The 11,186-nt window shown below is 37.0% G+C and overlaps 2 protein-coding genes across 2 annotated transcripts in view; both read right to left on the bottom strand.

Moving 5' to 3' along the window:
- LOC110105579 (glutathionyl-hydroquinone reductase PcpF) overlaps positions 1–11,186 on the bottom strand; it is a 20,500-nt gene that overhangs the window by 4,890 nt on the left and 4,424 nt on the right. The gene's annotated exons all lie outside the window — the stretch shown is intronic.
- Positions 7–8,540, bottom strand: LOC110114384 (probable protein S-acyltransferase 12; the record flags this gene model as incomplete). Its single annotated transcript, XM_020847248.2, has 4 exons — positions 7,680–8,540; positions 3,772–3,863; positions 158–284; positions 7–83 (listed from the first exon to the last, which is right to left on the bottom strand). Coding segments are annotated over exons 1-4 (582 nt in total), but the record flags the coding sequence as incomplete, so codon positions are not given.

Genomic DNA, 11,186 nt, shown 5'->3' with positions numbered 1-11,186 from the left:
TATAGTGGTGGTATTGCTTAATACCAGAGATGTGTGCATAACCACAAAACAAAGTAGACTCAGTGCGAAGGCCACATTAAGCACTGCATAAAGAATGAAGAGCTTATGAGAACAGCGTCGTTGCAGAAATTTGACCCATAGCTTCAACCAGGCTTACCAAAAGAAAGAAAGGTGACAGCAAGATTTCCAGGTGAGCCAGAATGGTTACGAGCATCTCCAAAGAATTTTATAAAATGTGGAAGAAGTGCAAGAGAATCCAAGATTGTCTCAAGGAAAGTATAAAACTGAAAAGATAACAATTAACTCAGGAAAGTTCACCCAACAGGATGGTGCTTAGCAACAAGCAGCTAACCACACTACTTTTGTAAATTTCAACCAAAATCCTATGTACATAGCATGTGTCACTTGTAAGAAAATAATGCATTCAACTGAAAGAATACTTAAAACTACTAACAAACATTTTTACCAAACTAACATTTGCATGTTAATGTGATGCAGCTGGCAGAAGCAATCCAGCTGCCCAGGTGGGGCCTAGGATCTCTTTTATCACCTATAGGAGAAGAGGCTTTGTGAAGAAACTCTTTGGGAAAAAGAGGACTCTTTGGTCCTTTGGTAAAGATGTAAGAGGTATTTATTAGATGTAAGGGGCATTTATTAGGGGATTTGAGCTGCTTAAGAGGGAGATTATTGTGGGATGGGGCTTTTTATATTATGTTTTGAATTTCTGCAGCAATTTTTAGAGGTATTTGGGTTCCTAATAGCTGCTAGAAATTTCTGCAACACGAATGTTCCTCAATAAAAGATTCCAAAACGTTTGAAGTTTTTCAAAGTCGTACGATGTTCTCATATCCTCTTGAGTTTTATCACCAAGCCTTGTAGAGAAAATACAAATTGGAAAAATGATGAGGACATCGTCAGAGATTGCGACACATGTATCATCAGGAGATGTCGGAGATCGACGACTACGATCATGATCTTTATTTTCATCATTTTATGTAGTAGTTTATTTGTTTTATATGTTTTCCCGTTTTTGCCCTTAGGGGTATTTGGTCGTTATTGTAGCCCGAGGGGCATTTTAGTCGTTTGCTTTCTTGTCATTTTGAGGCCTATTTATATGGCCCTTTCTCATGTAATAGGGTGGTTTTTGAATGAATGAAAATTTGCCTCTTATGTTCTCTCTGTGAGTGCATCCTCTCTCTCAAATCTCTTAGTGAGTTTTGAGAAGAGCTAGATCTCTTTGTGAGTTCTAAAGTTCGCCGAAGTTATTTGTGTGGAAATCCGGGTGGAAGATATTTGAGGTTAGTAATTCTTAGTCGCTCGAATCCCTTGAATTTTCCCTCTTTTCTTCCCCTTGCAGCGGCTGCCACCTAGCCCTAAGATCCTTCCTGCCGCCGGCTTCATTGGCCCTCCAGGCCTTTGGCCGCCGCCCTGCACTCTTCCCAGCAGCTGGCCCTTCTGCCGACACCAACCCTCCCGTCTGGCAGCCAAGCCATGAACCTCAACCCACCATTCCCTGGCATTCTCCCTTGCCCGTTATTTCCCATTGCCGTGAAACTCACCCACCCGTTCCCTGGCATTCTCCCTTGCTCCGGATTCCCCCATTGATCCACGTCCAGTGGAATTTCAAAATTCCTGTGATTAAGTTATTGCCTAATTAATAACCTCTGTTTAAGCAATACATTTAATGACATTTAAAGCATATTTGAAATTCAAATAGTGCCGGATTTCCCCTCTCAATTAAAAGGGAAGTTTCCTTTTTATAAAATATGTTTTATTACAGATTTTAATCAAATCTGTCATTCAAATACATGGGCCCCACTTTACTTAACTCCCTTTTTTTTTCTCCTCTAATCCAGCCGGCCCCTTAATGCCCCCTCTCTCTCTCTCCAATTACAATCATTATTTCACATTAAACTCCTTTACTCCATCACAAAACTGCTGCCCCGCCTCCTTTGGAATTGTTTTGATTTTCAACTCAATTTCCCCTCTCCACGTTTCCTCCCTACCTCAATTTCAGAAACCTGAAACGTTTTCCTGAAGCTAATCTCCCATACCGAGCTTCCCTTTGGTCATATATTGCCTTTCTCTACTAAACTTCTCAAGTGCTCAAACCCACCCCACCATCCTCCTCCAACCCGCCACCTTCCTTCTCTCTCCTCCCCATCTACCACGGCTTCGTCATCGATGATCAAGGAAGAACGGATAAGACGTTGGATGCTAACTAGTCATCCCATGGACTACCCGCCACCAACTACCACTCCAACGGACTATACTTTGTGCGCCATTGTCTTCTAGTGGCATCACTTGGTTGCTCTCAATCTTTCCCCATCAAAAGTGCCACCAACAAGAGAGTGAGTGAGAGACCCAAGGTGAGAAGTTCTATTTGTTAATTGTGGATTATTGTTTCTCTCCATAACGTTACTATCAAATTCTATGTCGTCAATTTGATATTGTCCCATTAATCTAGATGTAACCTCATGCCTTACTTAATTTCGACTTGATAATTCCGAGAACTTAATGTGGGTAAGCATTAATTTTATAACTTGCAAAGCTTTAACAATCTTATATTAAAATCCCCAAACAGTTCTTGTTATCATCGCATGTTGTTTCACATCAAAAAACCTATATGCTTCGAAGTAACATGCAAAATGCAAATTTAATTGGCATGTCTAACTCAAGTGACCATAGTGAATATAGACAGGATTACTGAACTTGGTTCAAAGAATACAGACAACGCTACCAGTCTTACGACCAAGAAGAAAAGACATGTGATACTGGCCTAATTGTTCTACATATATATTTTTGCCAGGAAAAATAATCCAAATCTTTAGCGAAAATAATTATTTCTGGAATTAACTACTTCCTCTACTGAAAATAATATCATATCTAACACAAAATTTCATATCCAGATTCCTAAGAAATAACCAGTCTTTTTTTTTTTCTTTCAAAGGGTGTACCAGGACACCAAATGCTTGCAAAAGATGAAAAACAGAGCACAGAGTATGCCAAAAAGATGTCGCTAAGCTCAAGATGGAGTATTTTGAAAACCAAAAGTTGATTTAGCATTAGAATTTAGAAGTTACAAGAACGCAAAATTACCAATTTTACTTAAAATATAGCTTCTTTTCATAGTATATAGTTCCTTCTCTTACACCTAGGAGAATAGTTTTGCTACCTTAACTATAAATTTATTTTTTTCTAATCTTCTCCTTATTTTTTTTCCTGTTTCACTGCAAGATATGTGTGAAGATAACTTTTTTTGGTTCCAGTTAAAATAAGTTGGACCAATGATTTCATTCCAATAATAAAATGAGGAAGACTTTGCTAGAAATCAGAGCTGTCAATAATCGACCCGACCCGAAAACCCGACCCGAACCCGACCCGAAAATTTCGGGTTAGGGTTGACCCGAATCCGAAACGGGTCGGGTTCGGGTCCGAAAAATTGACCCGTTTGCAAAATCGGGTCGGGTTAGGGTTGACCCGGAAACCCGGGAATGACCCGATTTGACCCGGAGCAATCCCGCGTCAGCCCCTCCCCGCGTCGCCCCGCGTCAGCCATCCCGAACATTGCCGGGTCAATTTCGGGTTTGACCCGAACCCGACCCGTGACCCGAAATTGACACCCCTACTAGAAATCTATTTTATGTCCACCGAGTATGCTGAGGTTTAAAATGTCATTTATGAAAAAATAGAACCGTATGGCAGCATTAACGAAGCTTTCCAACTTGGTATAGAACTATAATGAACAGAAAACAAAGAATTCTGTTGTACCAGAAATAGAAGAAAGAATTTATAGTTGCGTGCACCAACACAGTTGACAACCCATACGCAATGATGATCCATCTTAAGTACGCATCTCTGACCTACAAAGATGCAAATATAAAATAAAATTCCAAACAAGCGCTACTGCACTAAATAAGCAGGGATACTTGGCAAAGAAATGAACTAGAAAACAAATCAGACTTATAAAAGAGAAGCAATATATGCATAATTCTACACAGATGAAACATGTTCCTTTTTTGAAATTGTTCTGAACACCCAAAACATTTTTGAGATATTGCATAAGCAAAATCAGAGAGAAAAATGATCTGCAATAGAAAGCATGGGATGAATAACAAAGAACAATCAAAAGTGACCGAGAAGCAGCTGGAATGACATAAATTAGGGGAAGAGAAGAAACGAACAATTTTTGAAAGGGAGAGGAGCAAGCAAGAGGTATAAGGTTGGATAAAAGTGTTAATCAGCTTCTTAGTACATAAGCATAACGTTTTTTTTCGAGCATGGCCATGAATTACAACAGCAAAAATTCTTGAAATAAATGAAAGGTCAAGCAACATGAAAGTATGGGGATTAGCAAATTTGACAGCCTTAAAATGTTTCCGTACAACTCAATATTATTCAAATTTATCCCAAGAATTTGAAAATATATCTGAATTTTGAAGGACCTTCTGTCACCTAGTAGACATACCATATAGGATGATTAGGGTCTAAGATTTCTAATACAAATTGAATATGTGAAGTAGAAAACAACAAAACAAGCATAATAAATTCAAGTAACACAATTATTAATTCAACACAACCATATACTTACCTTCAATGAAAAAAGGGAAAGAGAGAATCCAATTCAAAAAAAGACACTGATGCAGGACTACAATGCTTTAAATGAATGCGTTAAGAACTTGCACGATTTTGAAAAGAACAAGAACAATTACGACTATTAGCTAGTTAAAATGAAAAGAGAAAACGTAAGAGCGGTCACATCATTTAGGCCAAGTTACATAATAAGTGCTTGAATTATCAAAACAATAGCGAAATTCAACAACATACGAATGAAGTAGTTTTCAACAAAAATCTCTAATATAACAATAAGATAGTAACATAGAAAACACACTCAATCCTACGTTTACTAAGCTTAAGCAAAAGGCAAAATGCGGCTCCTTATGACTTGTCACCACTTACAAGATTAGGGGAGTACGAAAGTAAATGAAAAGGAGAAGAAGTTCACCCTTGGGAAGGTTCGGCGATGATTTACCACTGAGTGCCGGCAAGTTGCTCGTCGATGGCCTTCGATAGCGTGAAAATAATGCGGTCCACATACTCTTCGATGGAACATATCCTTGCTTGTCGTAAGCAAATCCGTAGTTAAGATCCGGATCGGCCATTAATTGGCTTTAGAAGGATGATGTGTAGCCGAAGATCAATGTCAATCCTTTGAAGCTCCGCTAGAGAGAAAGAAGTTTCTCTCAAAATTGAAGTGGAGAGGAGGGGGGGTGGCCGGCCAATGAAGGAGGGAGGGGAATTAAACTTGTTTCATATTTTTGAGGAGGGAAGCATGTCAAACATCTCCTTAATTAATCCTTGATTGAGAATAATTAAAGGAGAAAACAAGAGGGAGGGGGCGGCGGCAAGAGAGGGGGAAGGGGAGTTAATTTGTTTCCAAAGAAGAGGGAGGATTTTTGGAAAGAAATTAAATAGGTAGGGACATGGGGCATTTCAGCCAAGGAGGTGGGGAAGGAGTTTGAATTATTTCCAAGGGAGGGAGGTGGGCTTTAGGAAAGAATTTCTAATTCAATCCTATAGGGGGGACGGCGGCATTAATGGTCTAGGAGGTGATTGTGAGGAGTGATTTGGGTTGCTAATTTGGGATTTAGAGATTAGGAAAGTTTTAATTAAATCCCAATTAATTTGAAATTCTAGGATTTAATTTAGGAACTTTCCTAAATTAGGAAAGAATTTCAAATTCAAATAATTTTGAATTTTGAATTTAAACCTTCCTAAATTAAGAGTGGTTGCTTATGGAAAGTATTCAAGAGGGATTTGAATTTGTGGAGGAAAGATGGGAGAGGTGGGAGGGGCTGACGGCTAGGTTAGAGGCTTATGGGGATTTCGGTTGAGGGGTGGTGGTGTGGTGAAGCCGACGGGTAGGTGGGGAGATTAGGTGGCCGGCGGCCTAGGGATTGGGCGAGACCTTAGGCCGGCGGCTAGATGAAGAAGAGAAAAGGAAAATTCGATAAAGAAGAAGAACCACGAACCCAGCCGTCTCCAAGGTTGGTTGGTGATCCAAATTCCCTATCCAAGGAACCTCGCTCCAATCTTTCTCAAGCTCTCATAAGAACTCAAACATGGGGCAAAATTTTTATCATTCAATCATTAACATGAAAAGAGAACAAGAGGGCTATATATAGCCTCGTACAAATGACTCAAGGAAATAAAAAGACGACGATGCCCTCTGGGCTTAAATACGACCTCCCTTAAGGGGTAAAAGCGGAAAACACTAATAAAACAAATACAACATAAAATAATAAAGAAAATACATAATACGACTCAGAAGTACATCGACTCAATCGTGACTGTAGATCGACGGCCACGTCTCTGATAGACTTTCCAAGCTCTGATGTCCCCATCAGACGCATGGTCTTATTATAACATAAATACAAAAATAACAAAATCTATGCACACAATTGAAGTTACACAACCAAAGGAAATCAATATAATAGCAAATTTGTCTAAATACATTCTCACTTTCAACAAATAATGAAAACTGTAGGAGGGATAAAGAAATAAAAGAGAAAGAAGCTGCCAAAAAAGAATGGCTTTAAACTTTTGTAAGAGGAGATAAATTCCTAAAATTCAAGTCTCATATTTGAGCAAGGAATGATATCTAAAAAGAAGAAAGATTTGCATATCCAAAAAAAAAATATCATTCAGCATAGAATTCCTCTGCATCGATTGGATCCTATTTACACCGACAAAAAAAATCATATTATAATTCTCAAAAAGAAAGCACTGTAGCATAATTCATTGATTTCAATAGAATAAGGAATTCTTGAAAATAAACACAACAAAACACGAGTAGGATCAAGAGCAACATGGGTAAAGGCCTCAAAAAGTTATCCTCCTGCATCCACTAATCTGTTCATCATGGATTCCTCATAATCCTCCAACTTTTGATCCACCATAATACGATGCCAAAACCCCAAGAATAACTTCAAGATTGTGAGCTAGTCGACGGGACGTGGGTGGGTTCACATCTTGTTATCAAAGAAGATACAATATCTTCAGGCGTTGCTTTCCTTCACCATACTCCCTTTGATAAGATCGTGTGTCAAGTTGAGTATTATCATTTTCCCAATGATGTGTTTCAAGGATCTATCTCTCATAAAGTATATTTTGAGGAGATCTTTTCTAGTTTTTGTTAGCTCCAAAACTATGATAGAAATTATTAAGGTTGTATCTTTATTTGTATAACTCTAATGCTAGCACAACCATGCCTATATAAAGGCAACACAATAGAACACTAAGGAAAGCATAATAAAGAAGAATATACTAAGAATATATTAAAAGAATAAATACTATAAAATTCTAATAATATTTAACATATATGATAAATATTAAAATGGTAACAAATAATTATAATAACACTTATTTGGAAATGAATCTGTTCACTAAACCTTATAAGCTCTATAAAACCGAGCTAACAGTATTTAACTGTACTAAGAAATTACAATCTTACTATAACCCTTAAAACTTTACATTTATTTTTTTCATGGTATTTTAATAAATGAATTATGATGAAAGCATTGCATAGTAAAAAAAGAATTCGTTCCCTCAGATTAAATAACTGAGAAACAATGCTAGCTTCAAAATAATTACACCTATCAAATAAACCTCTCACTTACAAACAGAACAATGATGGCAGCGTGGAGGTTTGTTGTTTTGACAATGACTGCAGTAACGTATGCTTGGCCTTCTTCCTGATCCCTCTGCAGATGAAAAATCTGATTCCCCGGCATCAATGGCAATGTGATCTGCCAAAATCACAGAATTTTCTAATGCCGAGTAGGTTCCTTTTAAAGCAGGTTGCCAACCAACAGGCACTGCACCCGGATCATGGAAAACTACCATGAAATAACTCCATAATAGTAACACAAGCTGCAACACAAATAGATGAACAAAACAGGTCATCGCAAATAAAGGTCAATTTGGAATGCCTGACATATTTTCTACTCATAATAAACTGAAAAAGACAGAAGAAGCCGGATAACTAATATGATGAAAGCCAAGCAATAGTACAGAAAAATAATTTTTTGCTTATCATAATTTTCACATAGATACATGATCAAGGTTTTGTTAACCATTAAACAAGAAATATACATTCACGATTGTTTAATTTGAAGTTGAATTATGATCGTTCAAGTGTAACAAGTTAAAATGAAACTTGCCGTGAAAATTTTACGTTTTTAACCAGACACCACCAGCAAATAGCATTAAAAACAAGAGCTGATACAGGCAAAACCCTAACAAATATAACGAGATTCCAAATAAAAACCTAACAAAACTAAACCATAAAAAGACACTTTAACATATAAATTACACCAAATAAACAGAAACATGAAGCAAACATGTTCATCAATATTGCTGTTAAAAGCACAAAGATGCATTAGTTTTAAGTGTAGTGCAAAGTGTAGTGGTTGTGCATTGTTCTCAAGAAAAAGGCTTATAAACCAAAGACACTCAAAAAGTAACAAAGCTTTGAAGTTGCTTTGCAGAGCGCAAGTGTGCTCCACTCCCTCCTAGGTGAAGAAGAAAACAGTCTTAGTGATGGGTTAATATTATGTGTTGCTCATCACACTAGGGGTGTGCCTTATTATTTACTAGTTAGTAATAATGTTTCTTGTTAATATTTGACTTAAAACACCATAGATCATTTCATCATTTTGATTTATAAGAGGGCTGTCAAATAGAATAACGCAATGTAAAGTTGCATGTGTATGTGTTTCAATTAATTGAAGGATGTGCTTTATTTGCATTTCAAACTTCAAAACTAAAACATTTTTACACAGAATTTTGCTTTTAAGCATCGACAATCTTATTCATAACAAAAGATAGGGTGCCAGAATCAAATTCCTAATGCCTCTCTCGATCAATTATGAGCTTGTACACATGCTTCTAAATTATAATCATCTAAAATCAAGGCTAGATGTTACAATGTTCAAATTCCATGTAACTTTTCAATTGCATCTAGCTTCAATTCTCAACATATATAAAACTAAATGAAATGCTTAGACATAGCTCCTAAACCATTCTATGCAATACAAAGTACCCTAACTTCCCCTTCAGCACATGGAAGGACAACCATTCAATAATCCTACTAGTAAAAATCTTTAATGGAAGCATGGGCTTTCCAACGAAACCTTGTCGACTTTCCACTCAGCCACATAGTGTCCGATAAGGCACCAAGGAGGATCAGATGGGATCCCAGGATTCGAACTAATTTCATAACAAACTTTGGAATTCTTTAAATAGTTGCATTGGTGACTCTAATGAGTTTTCTCTCCACACTCTCTCTCTTCCTTTCTTGCTTCCCTGCTTTCTTCTCTATTTTTTTTGTTTTTCATTTTCTTTGTTCGTTCGCAGCAGCAAGTCTAAGTTGCTAAGGCTGGAGTCATATCATAATCAGTGCCCACCTATCGTTCATCCACTGATAATTCCGTGAGCCACAACAGTAGCAACATCACCAATGATTTCATTAGACATCTCCAAAGAACTCGAAAACGTCTTGAAAAAATTGATCAAGGAAAGCGCTCATGCTACCACTCATTTGACAGACGATTGTCACACATGAATAAAAAATTTGTGGAGCAGCTAGCAGAATCAACAAGTGAGTGGAGGGAAATTTGTTTGAAACTGCAGAATATTGAAAGCTGCCTAGAGCAGATCATCCACTACACTTATCTGACGACAACAACAAAAAACTCTTCTTCTTCGGGCCTAGCTCCTTCTGTTATACCTACTTCTAGCACCAATGTTGCATTATTTAAAGGCAATCAAACTATCTCTTCCTTGATTCAATGGAGTACATCCTCCTATTTGGATCAAGAAGGAAAATCAGTACTTCACTTTCTTGAAAAAACCAATATATCTCTATTTCTTCTTACTATGTAAGGGCTAAGCCTCTATTGGATTCATTGGTTAGAAAAGAAACATCCATCATATTATCAGCAAGACTTCACACAAAACTTCGGCATTTCAGTCCTCAATATCAGAATTTGCAAGATGAACTTCTTAAACTATTGCAGCCAACATATACAGGTGATTTACCCTCATTGCTTTGAGTACTTTTGATGTTTTTGGACTTTCTTCCTTGCAATATTCTTTTGCATTTGGATTACTCCCCAATATTCGATGTGAATTAAGAGCATTTGAACTAACCTCATTAGTTCAAGCAACAAACTTGGCAAAAGTAATGGAGGTTAGCCTCATTGAACCAAAAAAAAATAGTTTTATCATGCTTTCCTATCCATTATTGAGTTTGTTACCCACACCTTCAAAACCATTTATAAACTCAAATTTGTTATAACCGTAAAGAAAACAACTGCACAAGAAATGATGGATCATTGTGAAAAAGATTTACGTTATAATTCTGACAGAAAAGTTTCTCCAAAACCATGTTTGCAAAGAAAAACTAGATATATTGCTCATTAACTCGAAAACTTTTATTTGACTCTCGATGAACAATATAATCTGTTGAAACTACATAACGTCACTCATAATGATGAAAACAAGGATAAAATTAGACAAGAAATCAATGGCCATGCCTTGGCTAGGTAGCATTCTCCTCTTTCTTTTCAGTTCAAGGTTGCATAAGCAATCGCAATGTTCCAATCTTGGTTAAAGCTAGTTCTACTTGTAATGTTATCCAAGAAGACCTAGCTAAAGATTCACTAATAATTGTTTTCCTTCCAAGCCTTTTATAGTAATGATTGTAAATGGTGATTCCTAGTTGTGTTTGGGTAGGTGTCCAAAGCTACCCATCACAATGCAAGGATATGATTTATATATTGATTGTTATGTAATACAAATTCCAAGTTATTTTTGTGCTTGATGTTCAATGGCTTGAAATTTTAGGGAATATACTAACCAATTATGTAGACCTTATTATGAAATTTGAATGGAATGATAAATTTGTCTTATTGCAAGGTTTTTAGACAGCTCTTTCTAGCCCCCTTCCTTTTAATCGAGCTAAAAATTTTCTTTATACACAATCACAAATATTAGCATCCCATCTGTTGTTGGATACATGGGAAGCAAATACTCTTCTTATTCATCTACCTAAATCTCCTCTAGAAATGAAAAACTTAAGAGGAATATGTTAGACCGGTCCAGAGAGGACCGGTCCAGCCGGC

This window comes from Dendrobium catenatum, unplaced genomic scaffold, assembly GCF_001605985.2.
Source record: "Dendrobium catenatum unplaced genomic scaffold, ASM160598v2 fragScaff_scaffold_1398, whole genome shotgun sequence".
In the NCBI taxonomy this organism is placed as follows: Eukaryota; Viridiplantae; Streptophyta; class Magnoliopsida; order Asparagales; family Orchidaceae; genus Dendrobium; species Dendrobium catenatum.
The sequence above is the reverse complement of the archived record's forward strand: the minus strand, read 5'-3'. Positions and strand labels throughout refer to the sequence as shown.